The sequence below is a fragment of the Rissa tridactyla genome, chromosome 5, assembly GCF_028500815.1.
Source record: "Rissa tridactyla isolate bRisTri1 chromosome 5, bRisTri1.patW.cur.20221130, whole genome shotgun sequence".
Lineage (NCBI taxonomy): Eukaryota > Metazoa > Chordata > Aves > Charadriiformes > Laridae > Rissa > Rissa tridactyla.
Genome location: NC_071470.1, coordinates 31,060,147 through 31,084,174, shown reverse-complemented (window position 1 = coordinate 31,084,174; position 24,028 = coordinate 31,060,147). Strand labels below are relative to the sequence as shown.

The following is a 24,028-nucleotide window of genomic DNA, read 5'->3' as shown; positions in this document are numbered from 1 at the left end:
TGAGTATAGACACGTAACTATTTGGAAGCCGAATAAGATTTATTTACTTCTTATACTTTTTGGTTAGGAGTTCTGCTCTACAGTTTGAGAATCTTGTAATCTGTTTTACACACTTGCTGTCTAAAACTTCATATGTTCCTGAAATACATTTAGGTTTTTGCAGCGCTGTTATCTTTATCTAAACATTTTTTTTTTCAGGATTTAAATTTATTAGATATTTGTGATATTTAAAAGGATTTCTAAACTGTAAACAGGGTAGAAAGTATGCTTCTTGGCTTGATTTGATTTGTAAGGACTCTAAAAGTTTATGCATATTCCTAATTTTCCCACTGGGCACTGACTTTCCTTTCTTTCCCCTGTCAAGTCTGAAGCCTCAAGATTACCTGCATTTGTACCAGATAAAGAGAAATCCCCCAAATACTGCTGTATAAACCTTCCGGATGGTTCATCCAGCAAAATGGCTGTTAAATCTGGATTCTCTATCAAAGAGGTGCTGTCTGGGCTCTGTGAGAAACATGGCATTAACATAGCTGCAGTGGACCTTTTTTTAGTTGGAGGTGACAAGGTATTGCATATTCCTGTGCTGTTTTTAAGGCGATTTCATACTCATTTTACTAATAAGGAATTCTGTTCTGACAATCGCAATGTGTATCTCCTGGTTCTACCTATAGCTTTACATTGTCAATGCTAGTTGATTGAAGAAGAATTTTAGTACAACTAGAAGTGGTGGAGTACTGTGTTTGGGGTATATACATTACAGAAAGCAGAAGAGAGCTTATGACAAGGATTTCCTTGTAATACTAAATTAACTTAGGTATCTAGTCCACGTAGTTTGTCCAGGGGAATGGTTAGCTTGTACTTAATTGAAAGTATCCACAAAGAAAACAAACGTGTTGCAGTAGATGGTACTTCATTAAAGCAAAGAAACATAATGACATTCAGTTGTTCAAAGGTGAAATGAGATTAATTCATACTAGATATATGTTTTAATATTGAAGGAAATTTCCAAGACAGTAGTCTACGTTGGTGGGGGGTGATGGCTCTTACTCCGACAGAAGTATCTTCGATTCAGATAGAAGCTGTGGATGTGAAACATTTATTGTCTTAAATTTGTGCTTATGATAAATCTAGATGATTACAATGACAAAAATCAATGAATGTGCATAGATATGTGCCTGTTTTTTCAAATATTTTAATGACTGTTAACTTGACATATTTTCTAATGCATCACTCTATGTAATGACTTATTTAAGTTGAAGAACCTAGGCTTGTTTTAAAACACTGAGTTCCTGAATACCTGCTGACTCCACGGGAAGTTGAAGTTTGGCCATTGTCTCACAACTAGCTGAAAGAAAATACACTTTAATCATGTTGCATATTGTAAATGAATATCCACTAGAATGCATGCAACCTATATCAATAATTTTCTGAGTTATCTGAAATTATTTTTTTTAACCACTTAGCTGTTCTTTTGTACATATTTTAAAATTAATTCCTGCTCTCTTCTTTTGTTCCTGATATATGCTCTGTAGCCGCTTGTATTGCACCAAGACAGTAGTATCCTGGAGTCTCGGGACCTACGTTTAGAAAAACGCACTTTATTTCGGTAAGAGTCAAAAATACTATCTTCCTCTGGCATTTTCCATTTTACTTTTTGTCAGTGCACTAAAGTATATTGTCCATCACCTGTGCAGCAAAGCAGTAGTTAACACAGAAAAGAATTTATCTGAATCCAGCAAAAAATCCAGTTAGCCATGCAATGCAACATTTAGACTGTAATCCAGAATCCAGCATTACGGAATGTTAGATTCCCATTCATGGTACAGGCACATTAGAAGAAATAGACCTTAGTATCAAGCAAAGAGTCTCATGTGAAGAAGGAAGGCATTGTAACATTTATAACTGAAAATGATTGACTTCCACATCTTGCAGTTAAGTCACAGTTTGAATTTCTGCTATAGTAAAAGTCCATTTTTACTTTAGATTGCAAGAACACTTAGGCAAGAGACATACATTTAGTATGGGGATTCTTCGTGTTACACAAGTGCCTAAGTTAGATACCGTGCCTGCGTTTAGGCACTGATATCCCTTAGATTTAGAGTCAGCTGCTAAGTGCTTCCTCTACAGGTAATGGTGAGATTAGGGTATCTTTAAAAGGTAATTCAGAGGAGGGCAACCAGGGTAAGGATCAGTGGGAGAAATGTGGGCCTCCAGGAACATTTCAAACTGAGTAGAACAGCACATGGCAAGTTTTAAATGCTGCAAGAGGAAGCTTTCTGGATTGCTGTCTTGGATACAAGTGGGATTTTGATGCCAGTGTTCCAGTTTAGGTACTTTTAAATATTATTATGATGTCGAACTGCCTAAGCTGAAGCAATTGTGAACACGCATATAGGACAGATCTTTAGGCACAGGGGGACCTTCCACATCAGTCAGAGACATGTTTAGTAGGATGGAGCAGCATGAGAATGAGATGGAAATTGAACTGCAAGCCTCCAAGTCTAATCCTAAATGCAACAATAAAAAATTAGGCCTTTAAGATTAAATGGATGTATTTATGGAGTACATATTCCCATTTAGTTACATCTGTAATTATGTGCCTAACTGGCAGATTACAGTAAGACTAAGTATATAAATATAAATTCCTCTGAGTATATAAATCCATCCGAGTATAGATTTCTAACCCTGAATCTTAAGTCAATATTATAATATTATTATTAATTTGGGTACAATATAATTCAGTACATCATATATTTAGTATTATGTAATATTATACATTTTTTTTCAAAATTATGTTTCTGTTTTTTCCAAAATGCCAGAAAATGTTTTAAAGTTCCTAAATTCTAACAATCCAAACTAGTGCTATGAAAACTCCTGAAAAAAAAGTCATGAAGTAGAATGTTTGTGTTATATTATTGAGTTGAGTTTTTGAAGTGAATAAAATTTGTTTTAACAGGCATTCTTCATTGTGGCTTTATATAACTTTTCTTCAGGAAATAGGGCTAGTTTCTATTTAAGGGTACTTCAGATTAATGAATGTGGTTTAGCATATTCAATTTCGAAATTGAGATTGAGCAGTCTTTTATTAGGTGTGAGTTTATTGAGTTTCCAAATTAAAAAGGAACTTTTAAGTAGGCAGTACCATATGTTACTTGTGTGTTAATTAAAGTGTAGAAATGTTCTACATTATTTCCTTCTGTGGGTAGACACTGTGTAAGCAAAAATACTCAAATATTTGGAATATTTTCAGGCATAAGACAAATACTATGTGGATATACTTCATTACCTGAATGTCTGCCACTTCTGTGTCAATTACCAGTTAATGATTAAAATTGATCATTTCATTTAGTAGCTGTTGTATTCAAAGAAAATATGAAAGACAAAGTTTCAGTTATTCATGTTTCTTGTGGAGGGGAAGACTCAATAAGACTAAAAATCTTGTATTTAAGTAATTTGTATGAGAGAGAAGATGGGGTTTACGTTTAATCGTGACTGACAAAATCACTAATAATTTTCATTTCTTCGGATGATGTACACTGCTTTTGGTAGTTTTGTCAGTAACTATAGTGCCGTTATAGTCAAATGTAGCTGTTATGGAGGAACTGGGGCACAGATGACGAGCATTTAAAAAAACCCAAACAACCAACTAGGTACAGTTCTATGCAGGAAAACACAAAAATGGAATAGTTGTTTGGGTTTTAAAATTTTTGTTATTTCATTATTTTTTTGCTATTTTGATGAAATGATATAAAATTGCATAATAGACTGAACAGGGCTGTCTTTATTCTTTAAATTACAACTGAATTGCTTTTACAGCTTTGGCATATAAGTTTCTTTTACAGCAATTTTTTGGTGATATGGTGGCATCTAGCATGAAATTAGCATCCTCTGGAATTTCACTGTATTTGTTCCTATGCTTAAAAATAAAAATTCTCGTCCAAGCCCATCTCAAGTAATTGCATAGGACATTGTGATCCTCTTCTGTGGAAGTGGGAGAGATATTTTTCTTCCATCCAAGGCATGGAATCACTTTGGAAGCACTCCTGGACCAGAGTGGTCACAGCAACCTCACTGTAAAGATGCAAGTGCTATGGAATGTATCTAATTGGTGTGAGGATCACCATGCAATTAGGTTGGCTCGTGTCTTCACTCAGCTCTGGCGAGTGAAACAGTGGAAGTTTTATTTGTATTTAAAGTGCTTTATACCTTCAGGTTGTGATAGATTTGTGCTAGTGAAGTTTCAGGGTCAGTAGCTGTAAACCAGTATAACTTTGCTGTAGATTGGATTTTGTATATTTTGTACATTTTGTTTATTGGAATATTTCGTACTTAATGTTAAAATTGATATGTTTCAGGCTGGATCTTGTTCCAATCAATCGATCAGTTGGTTTGAAAGCTAAACCCACCAAACCAGTAACAGAGGTCTTAAGGCCTGTGGTTGCAAAATATGGTTTAAATCTTAATGAACTTGTGGCAAGACTAGTAAGTATCTTTTGATGTAATTCAAGCTGCAGTACTTTTTGTCTGGAGAAGATCATATGATAGTCCCTGAAACTATTCCTATCCTTATAATTAGGCATTAAAATCTGTATTTATAACTACACGTTGAGATGAGAATGCATAGTAGTCATAACCATTATGCATAATAGTAACTACCTCAAAGTAGTCTGCATCTGTTTTATATTCTCTTTCAGAATAAGTCTAACATCCTAAGTAGTAAAGCCTGAATTTAGCTTCTTCCAGAGCTCAACTTTTTGCGTTATTAGCCAGGGAATGTTTATTGAGATTAGTTAAAGCTATTGTTCCATTATCCTGGGAATCATGAAAGTTACCTCAAATCTCCTTGCAGAAAATTTCTGTGGAGGCAGACTACTTCAACTTCTTTACTAGTAAAACGCTTGACTAGCATTTTTTCTATTCTATTACGATGGAATATCAGGGAATGGAAAGTTACTTTTGTGATATTTCTAGAACGTATGTTGTCTTGGCTGAACCAGTCCATGTTTTTAAAATAACTGGAAAACATGTTGGTATAAAGATAACTTAATTTAATGAATTATAAAAATTAACAGAGTACAACCAATTTAGAATATAAAAATAATCTCAAGCTTCCTCTGAAAAATATGATTTGCTGAACATACACCCTAATAGCCCTAGAGTATTTGTGTATGCTTGCAAATTGGGTGATTTTTAAATTTTTTTTTTTCTCCTTGTATCTTCTTTTCCCCAAATATCGTTCTCCTCACGTGTATGGGTTACACTCATTGTAATCAAGGTAGTTTTACACAAATGGAATAAACATTTTTAGAATGGTGGAAGAAAGATATATTGAGCCTACACTGAAACATAAAAATGCTTTGCTCATTTTCTTTCAAAAAATGTCAAGACTGCATAAATTTGTTCTGAAAACAGCTTTTTCTCTATTATATACAAACTGTGATCCGACTTTAGAATGGTGAGCAGGAACCACTTGATCTTGGTGTCCCTATATCTAATCTGGATGGTCAGCGAGTTGTTCTAGATGAAAAAGAGCCAACAAAGGGTAGAGGTACGTTGGAATAAAAGCTTTTATTTACAATGTCAAAACAGTTTCATTAACCCTGACTGTGGTCAGTTTCTTCTGCTGATGCGAAGGTGAGGTAAATGTGATTAGATTTGGACGTGTCACATGTGGCATATATTCTTTTTAACTAAAAAGGAGTGCAGTTTGTAAAGATTGAAGATTAAATTCATCTGTTGATACCAAGTACTTTACTGCTGCAGTAAGAAATTTTGTAGTAGTAATAATTGAATGCTTAGCTCAGCCATAGATACACGTGCACACATTTAGGGACATAGTACCCAGTGAGAATAATGAGAATAAAATGCCAGATAACTTCTGTGGATTTGGCAATTAATTCAAAAGAAACATTCTATATAAGTAAAACAGATGTAGTTTGTGCAGCAGCTACAGATACTGCTGAGATAACCCCCTTCTTTATCATGCAGAGCCTACATCTCCAGTTTAAAGTGATGATTTCTGGAGATAATAGTAAAAAAGATATAATTTGTGATTTCCCTGGACAAAATAATGTGAAAAGTAGAAGCTGATCAACTGAACAGCTGACAATCTTTTGTCACAATTAACACGCTAGATTCATATAAGCAGCCTTGAGAGTAAAGGTTCAATTTCATTAGGAAACCTTTTTATAGATATAGAACATTTAGTTTTAAAAATGAAATTAGATATAGTTAAATTAAATTGACTTAAAGCAGGCATCCTCTTTGAGGAAGAACTAGGAGAATAAACATGGAGGTATTTATTGAGGAGAATCAGATTGGTCATTTTTCTAGGAAACAGAACCAATTGTCATTTTGAAAAAAGGTATCAATCTAAATACTCTCACAGATAATTAGTTTAAGGATTACAAGTAAAACTGTAATCCTGTGTGCTGCCAGCTGCGGTAAAAGCCTAAATCATTCTAGCAGTAGGCTGATTCTGTGGCAATGTACTAGTGAAAAAGGGCCATGAATCTGTGTTTGCAGCCCCATCTTCAGTTAGGAAATTTGTTGTAGGCAGATGTATTTGAAGGAGCCATTTAGTTACTTAGAAGTAGACAAGGAGAATATGGCAATGTCTAGAAAACAATTGATGCATAAAACAGGTTGGAAAAGGTTCAAAGGACCTTTCAATAGTCTTCTCTGCTGAATTTTGATTCTTGTTTAAATTCTAAATTTGAGAATTACAAACTGAAATCAACTGAAAATTTAGGCGAGCTTAAATGAAACTTCAGCATCTTTAAAAGTATTGCTTGTATTAGAAAAATTTGAAGATGAGGGGGAGATTCTAGTAGGTTTTGACTGAAAAGTATCAGGGTTATCAACTGCTCACTCTATCTTTGAGAAATTTTAAAGCAAAAAATCTGTTTTGTGCATCATTGTCACTTGTAATATTACTTCTTTGGGAAATTATAAATTTGTAGTTATAGAAGGTATGTTTATGTTCAGTGTTTACAGATAAACAAAAAGGTGCATCAGTAAAACAGAGTGCAACTGTAACTACTTCAAGAAATCAAGTATCTACTGTAAGTCTTCTGCAATGATTTTTGTCCCTTAGATCATCTTTTGTTTCCTTCTGGAATTCTGTACTAAAAGCTGCATTCATCTATGATTTTTAGTCGATCAAATTATGTAACTAGATTGAGTATAGCTGTAATTCATCTGATATTTTTTGCACTGTCAACGGCATTTATTTGTGAGAACTTTGTCTTCATGATGAATCAAATAGCTCTTTCACTGTGTTGTATTTGTTGTTTCGTGTCTCATTGGTTTATCTATATTTGAAAATGATTGAATTACTCTGAAATTCAAAGGCCCTTTCTGTAATGTGAATTCTTCAGAGTAAAGAATATTATATTTATTTATACATTTTTGGGAAGTACTATAGCAAATGTTCTTTAAAATAATCAAGATTAAAACATTTGTTGTGGCGGTGTGAGAGAAATGTGTTTTCAAAATAACTTTTTTATTCACTTAGACCATATTATATACAAAATGATATAACCTAAATGTAAGTAGTACCTTAACTTTCCTTCTAATGCAGGGAGAGGGAAGAACTCTAGGAAAGTCTAATTCTATCAAAATGAAAGGCGAAAATGGAAAAAATGCTAGGGAAGTCCGGCTGTCAAAGAGAGAAGACTCTATTGCAAAGATTGGGAAAAAAAAATGTCAGAAAATAAATTTGGATGAAGCAGAGGGTATGTGAACTTTATAGTTTATGTATTAACATAAGTAGTCTTAGAAAAATTAGGATTTTGTATCTGTGTAGGAAAAGGTACCATGTGTTTAATACTGCATTGTGAAAATCATAGTCATGATCCTTATATTTTTGTTTGATACTGTGTTTGAATTGTATAGTTTTTGAAGCTGAAGGTAAAATTTCAAGAATACCTAAAGATAGACGCAGGTGCCTAGTGGGATTTTAAGAAGTGAAAGCTACCTAACTCCAGGTAAAATAAGAAGGAATTAGTTACTCAATTGCAGTTGAATATCCCATTTGATACCCTTTGCAAGCCATGTCAAAGCTTGCCTTTCTATTCACCTTTACCTAAGAGCCTTTAATTCACTGAAAGATATTCTGCACAGTGGTATAGGCCCTAACTTACTCAGGAAAGGATTTTTGAAAATTTTATGCTAAAGTTTATAACAGTCAGGGCAGTATAATCTGATGACTCTGGAGGAGCTGTGATGAGCAAAAGTAAAAGCTTAGTTTATGTTCAGTAACTGCTCTGAAAAGGTGGTTAGAAGCAGAAATGAGCAAAGAGGTTATTGGTAGTCTTGTATATTCTGAGGCCTATTTTACCTCCAATTACATCTTAATAGTTTGGGGAATACCATTGGAAAAGAACTCATACGATAATTTGCTTTCTTGTAGAAAGATGTCCATGGGATAAAGAGGAATAAAACCAGTGTAGCAGTAGAAAACTTGAAATACTATCCTGTGCCCTAGGGCATTAACTGAAGCCATTGCCAGTCTTGTCAGCCCTACACGTTCCTCCCTATTTCCCCAAGTAGAAAAAAAAAATCAGAGGACATGTTTTACCCACAGATTAAAATTTACTGCTGATGTTATCTAATATGCATATCCAAGACCTGGTTATGCATAGTTATACAGCAAGTGAATGTTCATCTGTGAATAAATGTCTCGGAAAGGAAAAAAATGCTGTGACTGAAACTTTTATTGCAAAATAAATATTTGTTAATATAAGTGTTATTACAAAATATTAGTGCGTTTTAAATTATTTTCTGTTGCTTACTATTTTGTTAACTTGTTTTCCATATTTTAATATTTTCATTTTTCTTCCTAGGGCTGAGTAAAACATTAACATAATTTGAAAACTTCAGAATTCGAGGCTTTCACATTTTATTTTGCATTTTGTGAAATTTGTCCAAGTTTGGAAAATACGTACCAAATGTTGTAGACTGTTTTTTAATGAAAAAAAAAAAACCACAAAACCTGTTCTATGAAGTTTGAAATTTCAAAAAGGAACATTTTTGTATGACGCATATTTCAGAAATGTTGCATGTTTTAATATGCATACCGCCATTTTGCAAAACTTTGGCAATAAGAAGCATTTTGAAGCTTCCATCTCGGCCACATTCAGATTTTATGGCATTTGACAAAGCATGTTAAAATGGCATTTTTACAGACATGTTGCAAAGCCTGCCAAATATGAATAGAGGATTAGGAACAAGGTCATAGAAGTGCAAGTGTATGACCTCATATTATGCTAAGTTAAAACTGATACTAAGGTTCTGTGCTTTATTTTGTAATGGCTTTTGCTTCAAGCGATATTTATAAGCTGGGTTGAAGCTATTGATTTTAATTCATCTGTTGGAGATGGTCTTTTTAAGCATCTTTAATATTCTGTAGTCTCAATGCTCTCTTCTTGAAAAATTAGGACATGCAGAGACCCTATATTAAGAGTTAAATATTTTTATATTTATATGTTTTGTACCGAAGAGTTTGTTTATTGTTGTGATGCTTCGTTTTTGAGGAGTGGTATAATTCTTGGCTTATGATTGATAAGTTTCTTGTTGCCAAGTTTTGAGACTTTCTAGAACAGTGGTGATTTACTATGAGTATTATTTATATATAGAAACATATTAAACCATTGGACATCATTAAGGGCATGATCAGAAAATCACTTCTAATTGTGTTAAAAACTCTATAAAAAAAGCTGCCCCATCGCTTTTAGTAATGGTGCCTTTGATGGTTATTGACTGCCTATATGCTACTGATTAATTGCAGCACAAATGAAAATGGGGTTACTTAAAAAATCATCTCATCATGCCCTGTGATGATAACATCCTGGATTAAAACTATACCGTGAATTGAATTTAAACTGTGATAAAATATCGTTAAACTGAGATAAATTCAGTATAACAAGGAAGTTTGCAACATTTTGAATCTTTGAACTTTCAAATGGCATGGCTATTTTTGAGTTAAGATGGGTAAAAACCATCCAGAATATAAAAATGCGCACCCATTGTCAGTAAGACCAGAGCCTTGTTTTGTATAAAGAATTAAAAAAATCCCGTGTGTGTGTACGGATTTATTAACTGCATAAAATAGAAGATGTGTTCAAGGCTCAGTGAATTGCAGCTGTTCTAAACTGCAAAACTCTTACAATAGCAATCCTGATGGTCTTAATTATAGTGATGCTAGCGAACATTGCTGCAATTGAAAAAGTTCCTAATTAACATGGGATCTTATTTCAAGGCAGCATTGAAAGAATTGAAGATCTTCATGGAAAATAAATGTGCTGAAAATTTACGTTTTAATGGCATTGCACTTTCTGACAAAAACTTGTCAATTTTGGGTTTTTCCCCAATAGAATTTTTTGAACTCATATCCAAAGCTCAAAGTAACAGAGCAGATGACCAACGTGGACTGCTAAGGAAAGAAGACCTTATTCTTCCTGACTTTCTTCGTTTACCGCCCACTGGACCAGAACCATCCTCATCTACTCCCGTAGGCCCTAAAGGCCTCAACAAGCGAGTTTCAAAAAATGATGGCAAGGATGGATGTACATCACCAACTGGACAACAGGAATCCTTGCAAAACTTTAATGAAAATTCAGTTAAGAAAATGGGTTACTCAGAAAATAAACATAAATCTGCTTTGACAGCACTCCACAGTCAGAAGACTTTCAGTGTTCCTTTTAATACTGCATTGTCTCCAATTCCGCATGCACAGGAAAACAATGCAACAATATGGAAAAGGCAGTCAAGAGAATTGCAAGCTGAAGGCATACAGACGGTAGATGATGAGAATGTGGCAGACTTGACTCTTGTGGCTGAAGGAGATATTAGTAGTCCTAACAGCACTTTGCTACCACCGCCACCACCAACACCACCGTCAGACATCAGTAAACTCACAGAAGCCAACTATCCACCCCCAACTCCTTTTGCAGGTAATCAGGAAAAATCTGGATATCAAAGATCCAATTCAGGTATTTCTAGATTTTAATAGTCTTTCCTTTCATGTAAAACTACTTTTCCTTGGCACTGTTAATCATTATTTGGCACCCATTAAAACAAGAAAGAAAATTCTCTCTGCACCTTAAGTTTTTTACAAAAAAAAAAATTTTCATTGCCTTAGTCTGTACTAACTGTAATATTTCTGGTTGCCTTTAACAATGTACTTTTGTTTGGCTTTGGCATGTGGCCGGAAATGGACACATGCAGACAAACCTTTAAAATACATCCATGTACTATAATTATCTCACTCTTTACCCTAGGAGTACAAAACACGATATCAGCATTTTGAGCTGCATAACACTGTTGCGTTCCAGATTTTCTGATCCATTTGTCATAATGAGATACATGATTAGGGTTTGGAAGTTTTAAGTGCTTTAGCAGGAACCCTAATTATGTGTTGAAAATTGCATTCCTGTTTATGATTAAAATTTGAAATGGGTAAACCTTAATTTAAGAAATATTTCTCTAGTAAATTAGATTTTTGTGACTAAAAATAAAAATGTTAGGTTTTTTTTAACCCATACTTTGCTACACAGAGAAATAGGTTGCATCTATCACGCTTTCTCCCAGAATATTCACATGTGAAATAACTCTTCCTATTAGATCATTTTAAAGAAAATATGTAACTTTTTTTTAGGATGTAAGTTTCATGGTCTAGCAATATCACAGAGCAATATTAGCGCAAGGCTGAAGTATGGAATTTCTTTATAAACACGGACTCTAATCGTAATTGGTATTACCGGAAACAAGAGTTTGAAGACAATGGGTGTTGTGACATTGACGTTTTACAGTCATTGTACTGTACATTTTAATGTAAAATATAAGAAGAGGTATCTATGTGCTTCATTTATTTTTGATGTTTCACAAACATGTGGTGCCATAATTTGTATGATCACATTTCTTTGTGATGTGGGAATATACATTTTAATTATTTATCTTTTTACACAGAGTATTTGATACTGTTCTTTATCTGTATGGTTAATGATTTGTAAATACTTCTTTGGTTGTTGGATGCTTATAAATGGCAATGCAGATTATTTCTTCCTCTCGGTATTTTAAAAACAAATTCCTTTATTAGTAGTGTTTGAGAAATGTTCTATAAGCGCTACCACTTAATTTCTGAAACTGGGTATTGAACAGACTTGTAATCAGTGCCTACACATAACAAAAACACAAAATGTACTTCAGACTTATTGATGTGTATATGCATAGATTTGTGTTGGTGTCTTTCTGATAATATGACAAGTGTACAACATAGGTATCAATTTGCATATTTTTCAGTGAGAACTGTTAAAAAAACCATTTGCACTTAAAAAAAACTTCATGAATTTACAGTATTTTAATGCATGCCATACATTTCTGTGTAACCACTGAACTGTAGCTTTCCCTTTTCCCACTTTCTACTTTTTACTTTGTAGAAATCTTTGTGTAGTTTTCACATGTATTTTGTATCTTTGTTCTCTCAGGAGTAATAAATTCTAGACCTAGTTACGCAAACTGGTTTTAAGCTTTGATTTTCTTCATTATTTAAAAATGGTTCTTTCAGTCCTGGATTAAGAATTCTGATTGAAATTATCTTCTAATAACAAACAGATTAATAGATATGAACTAGCAATTGCCATGAGACAAAGCTGACAAACGTTATATTTGTTAATAATCTGGATATCAAAGGGTAAATGCTGTCTTGAGATGCTGATGGGTCACATGTGAAATCCATAGCATTGACATGTGCACCAGAAGGCAGATAAGACAGGAGATTTCTTTAAATGAGTCATAACAGGAACTCCTGAAAGGAGAGTCTCTTCTGTCTTTGGGTTCTTGGGCTAAACTTTATATTCATTACTTTCCTTCTTATTTTAAACTAAAGCAATTCTTCCCTGGCCTTTAAGAAATGAGCTGGTGATCTCGGTTCATTTGATGTGGCGTAACCAATGTAACAACCTCTTTACTGAGTAGTCTTGGGTAAGAAAGGAAGGGTTGGGTGGGTGCTGGAGACCACACTACCCTTTTCATTCTTAGAGATGGGTCCTACATAACGGTGCTGTGAAGCCTAATTAAAAAAAAAATACTCGAGAGGCTTGTGGTGCTGTTAGCTAGGTCTCATTGTGTTCTGGGGGCTGAAAATATAGTTTTTCCAAAAGTCACTGTGTTCCCACATAGCTGTGGGCCTCCATGGAAGAAAATGAAGCAGTTGAAAGCTCTGTAGCAGTTCCCCTTTTAAAATTATTTCAACATTACCGCAACAAATAACTAATATCCTACATATTGAATTATTTTAATATTATTTTTTTTACAGATTTTAATTTTCATGTATTCCAACTGGTCTGGTCTACTTTCACTGGTGATTGTGTTTTATTTTTCTATCATAGTCGCCTATGAGACCTTTAAGTAATCAAAATAATTTTGCAAAACTAATATCTTAGTTTCTCTTAGCTTTGTGACAAACCAGATTTTATCTTTTTTTTTTTTTTTAAGGAATAACAAAAATCTAAAAGAAAGATGTAAAACACCTTTTTTTTTTCTACAACTTTATTGCATACACTTAACTGTATTCTACACTCCTCTCATAGTACACTACTATTTTATGGGAACTGTATTCTACAAAACAACGGTGATTTTATGGAAAAAATGTGGGCTGAAACAAAACTTTTCTATTTTCATGATTTCATGGAGTTTGCATGGAAAGACTATTCAATGATGTACAGTAATTATAATAAAGACTGCTGGAAACTATCTCCAGTCAATAATCAGTATTTCAAAGGACTAAATCATTAATAATGGTTGCTTTTTTAAGTGCTTTAATGGTTCTCCATTCATAATCTCCTATCAATGGAAAATGCATTTCTGATTGGTTTATTGAATTAGAATGTTGGGATAAAAAGAAAAATAATGACTACGTAATTTAAAGTGGTCTCTAATCTTGCTTTCAAATTGGTATAAAGGCAAATGACATGTGTGCTTACACTGTGCGTTGGGTTTGTATACGTTGGGTCTGTGTATGCTGGGCAGGGCTGTAGCTGTCCCTCACATTCTCCAGGGGGCAATTCTCTAACCGCAGAGCGATGTAGCAAAGCCAGGCCAATATCTGTCCCTCCAACAGGTAATTCTTGAGGTTTTTTTCATTTGAAGATCTAGAAAGCAAAATATGCATAACGGAAAACAGCAGAATGAGGTTTGCATCGCTCAGAGCTTTTGAGAACAGTTTTTCAAACACAGATCTTAACTTTCTTAAATTGGTGAAATGTGTTTATACTGCAGTAATATTTAGCTATGAAGTACATATCAAATCAGTTTGCAATACAAGAATCATTACTGATTCTAGTTGCATTACTCATCAAGAAGAAAATGCCTTTATTTTAAATAAGCCTGCTAGTTCTGGCAAATTTCCCACTTTAAAAGTCAGGGGTTTCTGTGAGTCTGAACACTAATACTGAAATGCGCTTACTTCATGCCTCTACATATAATGGTGGTGGTACCCATCTGTGGAAGAAATAACTTAATTATTGTGTGGTGAAATTGGCTTGAAGTGCTGCATTCATTTTTGGAAGTGTTAAAATACTGATTTAATCTCTTTGGTTTTGAGGTTGTTTTTTTGGGTTTTTTTGTTTTGTTTTGTTTTTTTTTTTTTTTTAAATTGCATAGTATAGTCTAGATACTTTGAATGTTGTCCAGTTTTTCCCAGGTGGTTAGGCACGTTCGTTGCCCAAGCGAAAAATAGCTGTCATGGGAGAGGCAGCCATTCAGACCTTTAGTGCCCGCGGGAGCTGTGAATATCAGGCCACAGGCTTTGCACTAGATAATTTATTCAGCGATATTCCACGGGGGCCAGTGAGTTGTTCACTGGGATTGTTGCCTCTATGGGTGGGTGGGCATTTAGTCTTAGTAGCCATTGGGCTTTTTCAGCGAGCGCCATTTCGTCCTTATATAGGTCAACTCTAGCAATAGAGAAACAGAAAATTGAAGTAAATTGGCCAGTTATCAAGGGCACGCGTGCCACTTCGGATCAGCATTCAGAACTTCGTATTTTATTTCTACTCAGACTGTTCCTGGCCTTTAAACCGTGTTGTGTGCAGTTCCCTTCAGCAGCTGGGGTAGCCGTGTGTATAAAAGGTCACTGCCCCCAGCAAAGACAGTTTGCAGTGTTTCCTTTTTTGATGATCTATGCCACCGGTGAGCAGTAGTAGTAGTTATACCAGCTCAGTCAACAGACTGAAGGAGTGCAGACTGTAGATTTGATTCCATCAAATTGTTCTTCCTCCTGTTATTAAAAAAATCCCTTTTTTTTTCTTTTATTCTGAATAAGAAATATTCTTAAAAGGAAATTACAATTACAGTCAATGGAATTATTGCCTACCAAGTAAGAAGGTATTTTTTTTGAGTAGATGCATAGCCTGGATCCAGCAATTGAGTTCCGTCAAATAAAGAGTTTATTCAAAACTCCCTTTTAATAGGTGGATAATGTCATTCGTTAAGATAGAGAGCCAGCCAGGGAAAATAAAAGCGTGGTGAACTCTCTGCAGTTATACTTGAATAATAAGGCTGTGGAAGATAAAGGGTGAATTTAGACTATATAAACAGTTACTTCATTTGTTCTGAAGATGCTTCTTTGTTTCTGAAATAGACGGGCAATGGTATCCTCAAAATAAACTTGCTGCTTTTCTTATTGAAAAGAATTCTTTCAGAAATGGGAGAGTTTGTGCCAGTTTTTGTTGGTTTTTTTTTTTTGCTTTGAAAGATAAATTATGCAGAAATAAAATGCAGGGTGGACTCTCAGAGCCTGGGGCTGGCTATTGTTCCCAAAGACAAAAAAAAATTCCCAACTGCTCTTTTTTATTAGTCACAGAGAGGACGCCGTGCGCTGCAACCAAGCAATAGAGATCAGATAATATCAGCAGTATTTATGTGACTTTCACTTTTTGGCTACTAAACTTTTCACTTATAAGGGTAATGAATTCCACGTGCGATAAACTTTGTGATAGTTAAGGAGATTAAAGTCAATCGCGTGTATCTTCCAAAATTCAAACCAAACCTTTATTTTTGTAAGAAATTTTATAATATTTTTATGTAGTTAATATTTTACACAATCCCTTAATTCACATGGCATATTTTAGAGAAAATCCAGCCGTTTCCTATGTAAATCAAGACAACCAAGTGAATGAAAAAGTAAATGAAATAAAAATTTAAGAAAAGGAAGGGATTATGACTAAAAGATGTAAAAATAATATAAATCATTATTTATGACAAAGGCTATTGTCCTGCAGTTAATTATAGCCTCACTGGCTCTGTGTAATTTTGTAGAAGATAATTGGATTCTGGATCAATATGAAGCAGTACTCGTGGGGATCCAGTAATACTAAGGCCAGAATCTGTTAATCCTCTTTTAATCAGAGCACGATGGAATCGGAGAATTAAATGTAGTACATGACTGAGATCAATAATAAACAAAGGAGAAGGAGAGTTATGTTAAGAGTAGACAACCAGGAAGCGAGGAAGGCCTTGAGGGGTAATTACTTGAAATGTAAGCTTATTTCAATCAAACAGCAAGATACGCATTTTGGAGAGAATCACAAATTGTACCACTGACTGGATAAAATGTTAGAAAAATTACAACTGCTCTTTGAAACAAATGCACCCAGGCTAAAACCCGAGCTGTTCAAATGCGTGACTTACATTTAGACGGTGAAATGAACTTAGGTGAATTATTAGTTGAAATGTAACTGGTAGCCCTGCTAAGCCGCATTTTAGAGTTTCTTAATTGAAAAATAACTTAATGAATGGCAGATTAAATTAAAACTGATTGAAGTAGTTCAGCCCACTATTTCCCAACATACTACTCTCCGCAATAATTAAACCTGCTGTTTCTGTCTACTGATGGAAAAGCAAAACCAATGTTAACAAGAAATGCTGGAGGATCAAACCGAGGGCTGAATACTTTTAGGCTCTTGCAGAGATTTTTGTCATGCCTATTGCTCGGAAGAATTAAAAAATTACTTCAATTTTAGCAGTAGAGAAACAGAAAGTTGAAGCAAATTGGCCAGTTATTGAGGGCACGCGTGCCACTTGGGATCAGCGTTCAGAACTTCGTATTTTATTTCTACTCAGACCGTTCCTGACTTTTAAACGGTGTTGTGTGCAGTTCCCTTCAGCAGCTGGGGTAGCCGTGTGTATAAAAGGTCACTGCCCCCAGCAAAGACAGTTTGCAGTGTTTCCTTTTTTGATGATCTATGCCACCGGTGAGCAGTAGTAGTAGTTATACCAGCTCCGTCTGCTATGGGATATTCAGAACTTGTCTTTCCAAATGTTTTGTGCTTTGTTCTTCTTGCGAATGCTTTTGAGGTGAGCGCAATGAAAGAATTTCTATCCGCCCTGTGCTTCTAAACGTAATGCTGCAAATGTATTCCAGAAATTCCCAGGACAAAAGTAAATAGACTGATAATGCAGAGTATTGCTGCTTTGTAGAATAAGCCATTTCCTAGCTTGATGCCCACATTGTTATTGAGTGTGATTTCAAGGCCCTGAGCATATGCTGCAATTGGTGTTTCATCATGCAAGTGAAATGCAGCATATAAAGTCAAATTTCCTTGGAAAAGATTTAACGTAAACTGTAGGTAGGAATCTTTTATTAAATCCTCTTTCTCCTTGGTGTTGTATCCGTTCAGAGATAAAAGGAAGGAAACTTTTGAAGGGAATTTAACCTGCAGAATTCTGAATCTTAAATGTGAAGTATCCTTTCCCCTTTGGAAGCATAGATCGCTTTGCAAACTTAAAAAAAAAAAAAAAAGATTCTTACAGTGCTAACAGTACATCAGCCAGTGTGGAAGTCATGTATCCACCACTTAGAAGAATCCACGTGTGGGAATGCCTAAAATTTTCAAGTACCATTTCACAACAGTTTAGGATAGGAAGGGAGAAGTGTCTTTCCCAGAGTGAATCTGCCAGATTACACGTGTTTTAAGGAAAAAGAATTACTCATACTGAAATATTTCCAGGACATTGAAGTGAATGCCACTGCAGAAGTGACCTCGCAAAGCTCCTTTTTTATAGTCTCATGTAAAAAAATGCTCTCTCAGCCAGCGTGTTATCACTTTAGGACAGGTTGTTGTATGAAATCAGTGATGAGAACAGTATCTGCCCAACCTCCTGCATTAAAGAATCTGGGGACTGAAAATGAGCGATTGCATTTGGAGGTGGTGTATGCCAGTAAATAACCAATTCCAGGAGTTGTTCCTGAAAACTTTAGTCGTTTCTGTTCACAAGAGTTATGAGTATTGTGAAATACTTCAAACAGGCTCTTATCTGCTGTAAGCACAAAATCATTAAACTGGAGCTCGTTTCTTTTTAACAGAATATCTGATCCTCTCTGGCATTAGAAGTTGAATGCCTGGGATCAATGGTGTAGAAGTCAGCAGAATGTTCTTGTTATCTTTCAGTAGGAATGAGCCATCTAAATAGTAAATGGTTTTGACAAGAGCAGTAGGATTTTGGCAAAGGCAGAAAGCTAAATGAAATGCTGAATCTGCATGGAAGAGGTGTCTGTCTATAAGGAAATAGTGTTGGGAAAATTACGGAATAGAATTTTAACATTCTGTCATATATGAAATCCACTAAGTACGGACTTTGAAGCTCATCTCTTACAGTGAAACTTAATAACCGTCTACCTGCTTTTATAAAAAAAGATAAGTATGGATGGAACTAAAGTGAATGGAACTAAATCGAGTATTGATCACTTAAATAAAGGTGCTGAATTTCAGATCGGATCTAAATTATGCTTTAACAAGTGAATCATAACTGAAATTAGAACATTGAAAATAAATAGATCTAATAATTATGGTATAGAAATAATATCATTGCAAGACATTGTGGGTGGGCCTTTAAATCCCAAGCATCTGCATTGAGTTACGGTTATTTGATCCTATCTGCATTTGACAGTTAGTGCTGTGCCTGAAATTTCCAGGTTTTTTGTAACCTCCTCTTTGCCTGGAATTTAGCCAAATGCTCCTTTGGTCCTAAACTATTTGGAAGACAATGTCTTCCAATATCTTGCTAAGATCTTACTTGGAGCTTGAGCAATATTTTATACAGCAGAACAGAAAATCCCTTTGTGTTCGTCTGTAAAGACACTTTTCTATACTCATAATATTAAATTCAGAGAGCTTGAGAATAGTACACAAAATCAAAATTTCAGAAAAAGAGGAATATTGGTAAAGGAAATGAGGAGATCAGCCAAAACACTGCCTGGTCGTTTACCTTTGAAAAATGCAGACCAGTACACGCAGCCTTCTAAGCAGTCATTTAGGTGCGAGCCTGTAAAATAGCAGATCTCCAGTTTAAAGACAGAAGACGACATGCATCGTCCCATCTTTAGACCAGCTGGAACACATTAATGGGACCAGATGTGCAAGAAAATTCCCTTAGAGCTGCATGGAATGCTTAGCAGGGGAGCCGAAGGTTACCAATAGGCGTGATTATTCTTTTCCAGTCTGTTTGGAAGTTGGTCTGTGCAACTGCTGCTCTAAGCACTGGCTTCCTTTCCCTTCTGAAGTTAGGTAGGACATTTGACAGGTCAGATTCAGGAAAATGTGGTATAATTCCTGACATGCTTTATGTAAGGCAAAGCAATCCGCAGAGATATCCATGGAAGTTTTCGTCACTTCTGTGCAAGAATGTGTGAAGAGAAATGTTATCTGTGAAAGCCCTCTGCACCTTCGATGGTGCCCGGCACAGCTGAGTTTGCGCGGGTATTTGTGACTCAAAAAGAGAAGACAAGTAGGAGACCAGTGCAGAAATGTTGTAGGCATCATTTAAACCTCATTATAAAGTTCCACTGAGTTCATGCAAATCTTGAGTCTATTTTAAAACTTGTGGGATAAGTTTATACACAAACTGGTTTTGGGAATCTCCTCTACTATTTGTGCTAAATACCCTTGCTTCATAAATGTTTTGTTTTTAAAAATGAGGGGGGAAAAAAGCACATTGAAATGTTTTTTCAGTGTAGTGCTACTCTTGAAATCATCTTCCCGTTTGGTGTAGATGAGCCAAGATGTTTTGTACCCTGCCAGGAAACAAGAAATTATCTTCACAGTGTCATTCCTTAGTCATTCCATATTCTTTTGAACCAGTATTTTAGATAAGACCTTCCCTGTTACTCTTCTGCCTCTAGTATAATAAATTAGATACTTCAGAGGGATTGCTCCTGAAAAGGGCATTAATAGAAGAAACTGCCCATAGTACAGGTTTATTCCTCTGCGGATGGACTTATGTCTTGTGAAGCCTGAGAGGTAATGCTGACCTTGTTTTTGCTTTGTTCCTATTAGACAACTCGCAAGTCCTGTTGTTCCATGTGGTGACTCAGCAACACCATAATTCCAAGACTTAATGGCATTTCTTGCACGTAGCTGTAGAAAGACTTAGCAACCAAATGAATACAGCAACACTTATGCCTTCCATGGCTTTCCTCAGCTCTTTCATCTGTTGTCCCCTGTTAATGCAGGCTGTGTCTTTTGACCGTGGAAAGCGTTCTAGCTTAGTTCAAGTCAACAGAGCTATGAGATCTTACACTACCATTGAAGTTGGTTCTTTACGTTCCATCCAGTAGAAAGATGTATCCTCAGTACTAGGACAACTGGATGACTCATGCTCTGTCAATGCAAACTATTTGGTGTAATTTTTCATTAGTATGGCTTTTTTGAAATTAATATCTCTCTTAAACCAAGATGAAAGGAGAATTAGAGATCTTCCTCAAAGGGAGGAATAGTAGATTAAAAAGATCAAGAACACAATTCAGTACATTCATGTTAAGATAAACAGTTTAGAATAGAAGAATAGCATTTTACACCACAGCCATGCAAACAGCAGTTAAAATTAAGCCAGTGTTCGGCTGCAGTAGGGAGATGTAAACATGAAGCGTAATATAGTCCCATTAAATGTTAGCTGTAATTTAGTAGGCTGGAATCGTGCTGGGCTAACAGGGCTGAGAAAGCTTTCTGCCTTCTCTCTGCTATTGCTCAGCTGATTTGTTTGCAGTTTGATCTAATTCCTCGGGATGTGAAAAAAGGCAAGCATTACTGATGCGTAATATCCACATTATTAATGTGGGGTTGCGCTGCAGCTAAAGCACTAAAATAATATTGCACTACTTAGAATTTTAACTTATTTTCATTAAATAGAAAACTTTAACCCTTGAGCAGACCCTTGAGAGGAGTGATTTGATTGAAACAGTATGAAATGGCTTTTTGTGTCCCTTTCATTTGCATTTTTACCCTTCTTCATATCAAAAAGTTCTTGATTATGATGATTATACATTAACATTTATTTTTCTTGCAAAAAGCCCAGTACGCATCAATTTATGGAACAAACACAAATGAAAAATTTCAAAGCCAGCTATGGGATTTTACCACACAAGTCTCATGGGATTTATGTGGCTAAATGTGCTGGTCAGACACATGTGTGTACTGTGGTAAAAAGTTTAAAAATGGTGTAGGTAAGACATGTTAGACAAGATGGTATATTTTAAAAGACCAGCTGGTGTACATGGAAAAATGAAATTAAATATGGAAGGCCTTCCTCGGGTCTGCCTTTGTGCCTTCAAAGGTTTTCTATTTTTTTTTCCTGGATACCAGTTGATCTAACAAAAGCAGTTCTCTCTGCAAATTTTGCCCCTTTTTATATCATTATGGTGCGAGCATCTCAACTACAGAAATCATATTCATAACGGTGGTGCAAATCATGAAATCAGCTCATTCTTCATCCTTCCCTTCACAAGAAGCTGCCTTTGACACAGGAAAAGCAGCTTTATCTGCATTTGTTTAACAAGTGCCTCACAGTTTGCAGTATCACACCTAATGCAAAACTACCTTTTGGGGAGCTCATAGTTTTTAATCTAGGGTTACCTCGGGATAGTAACGACTTTGTATGAGCAGTTGTAGAGAATAGACCCAAATCCTAATGACTGTGATTTTAGAGGCACTGTACCAAAAAGAAACCTCAAGGTTAAAGAAATCACATGTAACTCAGGTGTTTCTTGAATGTCTAAAGCCCTTCAGCAGATCTATTTCTTTTCTTCTTCTCTTGTAAACCATGGCCCATAATTGCTCGGTTGCAGTTCAGAACAGTGAACTCCAACTTCAAATCATCCTTCCTTGGCCTGTTAGAGAACTAATCTCTAGCCAAGTAAATATAATACCTCAGCAGGGATCTGGTATGAGAGGCCAGTTCAAGTCAAGGAACATCTCCTGTTCTGCCCCAGTGGAAGCTCTGCATTCTCTTCCTTCACTTTTGGGTTTGCTGGTGTGGCAGTTTTTGTTCTAGAGCTGTAAAAATTTATACTAAGGTATTTTTAATGGAGTTCTTTTAAAAACTTTGAAAAATGCTAAATTAGGACAGATACATATTACTGTTTTACATGTATCTTTGAGATCTACTGTTTAGTTACCTACTTGGTACATCAAGTCTCCTGTATGGGGCAGAGGAACATCCCAGCTGACTGTCTACCATTAGGACCTCAGAGGAGGCTGCAATATTGAAAACTGCTAAAAGCCAGGTGATACGTAACTCTTCTGTTTTTTGTTTTGTTTTTTGTTTTTAATTCTTCTGTTAGGTGCAAACCACAGAAAGAAAAGAGATTCACAAGGGACTTCAGGAAACTCTTGTGAACAAACCTCTCACAAAGCGAAGACCAGCAGAAGCTTTAATCCTCCTGGTGTGAGAGAGAACCCTCGTACGGAGCTCCCTGTGAACAGGATCATTGACGTGGATGGAGTCAAGCTGGAAGAGGCTGGCACACGCTTCTGTGACGATTCTGAAGGGAACCTCAGCTTTGAAGGTTACATCTCTGAACTGAGATCTTGCCAAGGGAGGATGAGGACTGGAGTTTATAGGACATCAGACCTTCCATCTCTGATTTCTGTCAAGAGTGAGAAGAATAAGGGCACTGAGAATCAGTATAAAGCTACTTTCGTTTAAATCTCTCTTTTTAATTAAGAGTTCTGGTATTTTTGCTTGGCATCGGCAGCAACGGAGATATCCCTTAGAGACGTGTTTCTGCAAGTTATAAGTAGTTTTCAGTTGCTTTCAATAAGCCTGCCAGACCATCTCCTCTGATACGAGTTAGAGCCCATACAGTGAGAAAATAGTATTTCAATGCAAGTATTGACCTATGTGGTTTTGTTCTCTTACCGTTTCTATATCATTTTCCCTGGGATGGTTCCATTGCACAGTGCAATTAAAATTATTATTTCCAACCCTACCCTTCTTGTCTTTAATAAAGACAAACTCACTTTAAATTCCCCTATCCAAACTTTTTATTTAAGATAATTTCACTTTAATCTTCTAATGTTTTTTTCCTGGTCTGCTGGATTCCCTGTGTGTCGGTAGACTTTTGAAGTGGAAGTAAAATCAGTTGCTGGTGTAAAAAGCTTAGGATTATTTTCTTAATATCTTCCTATCTGTCTCATAACATTTGGGAAGAGGTCCAGGTGGAATTCAGTCTTGTCTAATGCATTGCCTGGAAGGATATATGCAATAAGACCGTTGTTATACAAGCAGTAGGAAGCAAAAAAAAAAAAAAAAAAAGCTGTGAATTTCCTGTTCTGGGAATAATAGCTGCTCCTGTAGCCAACACTGGTGATGTTTCCGTACCAGAAATGCGTATACTAATTATGTAGTGGTGGGAGGGTCAGCCAGGTCCCTACTCATCACTGCTCTTGGTGCCGTAGCTGTGGGGGAAGGTGGATTTTGTTATTGCTCTGTCAATAAGCGGTTAAGCGCCCCTCAATCTTCTTGTCGTTAATTCTAGTTTCAGTTAATCTTCTAGCCTTGGGCAGAGTTTTGAGAAAGAAAAGATACTTAAGACTACTGACATGTTGCTTTTGCCACCCACTCCTTTTCCTCCTTTCCCCTTTCTTCAGAAGAAGTTACGAGTTTGGACAAGCAAAAGGGTACACGAAGAAATGAGAGCATTGGGCCTCTGCTCATCAATGTGAAACAATATTGAGTGTATAAATTGAGA

General features: G+C 35.7%; 1 protein-coding gene across 4 annotated transcripts in view; it reads left to right on the top strand.

Annotated features, from left to right (window-relative positions):
• RGS12 (regulator of G protein signaling 12) overlaps positions 1 to 23,435 on the top strand; it is an 88,905-nt gene extending 65,470 nt beyond the window's left edge. The window contains exons 9-16 of one of the 4 annotated variants that reach the window (XM_054203239.1): positions 365 to 565; positions 1,533 to 1,606; positions 4,356 to 4,482; positions 5,452 to 5,548; positions 6,988 to 7,064; positions 7,583 to 7,736; positions 10,377 to 10,994; positions 22,619 to 23,435. In XM_054203239.1, coding sequence (XP_054059214.1) covers positions 365 to 565; positions 1,533 to 1,606; positions 4,356 to 4,482; positions 5,452 to 5,548; positions 6,988 to 7,064; positions 7,583 to 7,736; positions 10,377 to 10,994; positions 22,619 to 22,983 — 1,713 coding nt within the window. In that variant the 3' untranslated portion in view covers positions 22,984 to 23,435. Of the gene's footprint in view, positions 1 to 364; positions 566 to 1,532; positions 1,607 to 4,355; positions 4,483 to 5,451; positions 5,549 to 6,987; positions 7,065 to 7,582; positions 7,737 to 10,376; positions 10,995 to 22,618 lie in introns of those variants that run through there. The other 3 variants (XM_054203237.1, XM_054203236.1, XM_054203238.1) reach the window with 3 other exon arrangements.
• The last annotated feature ends 593 nt before the right edge of the window (positions 23,436 to 24,028 follow it).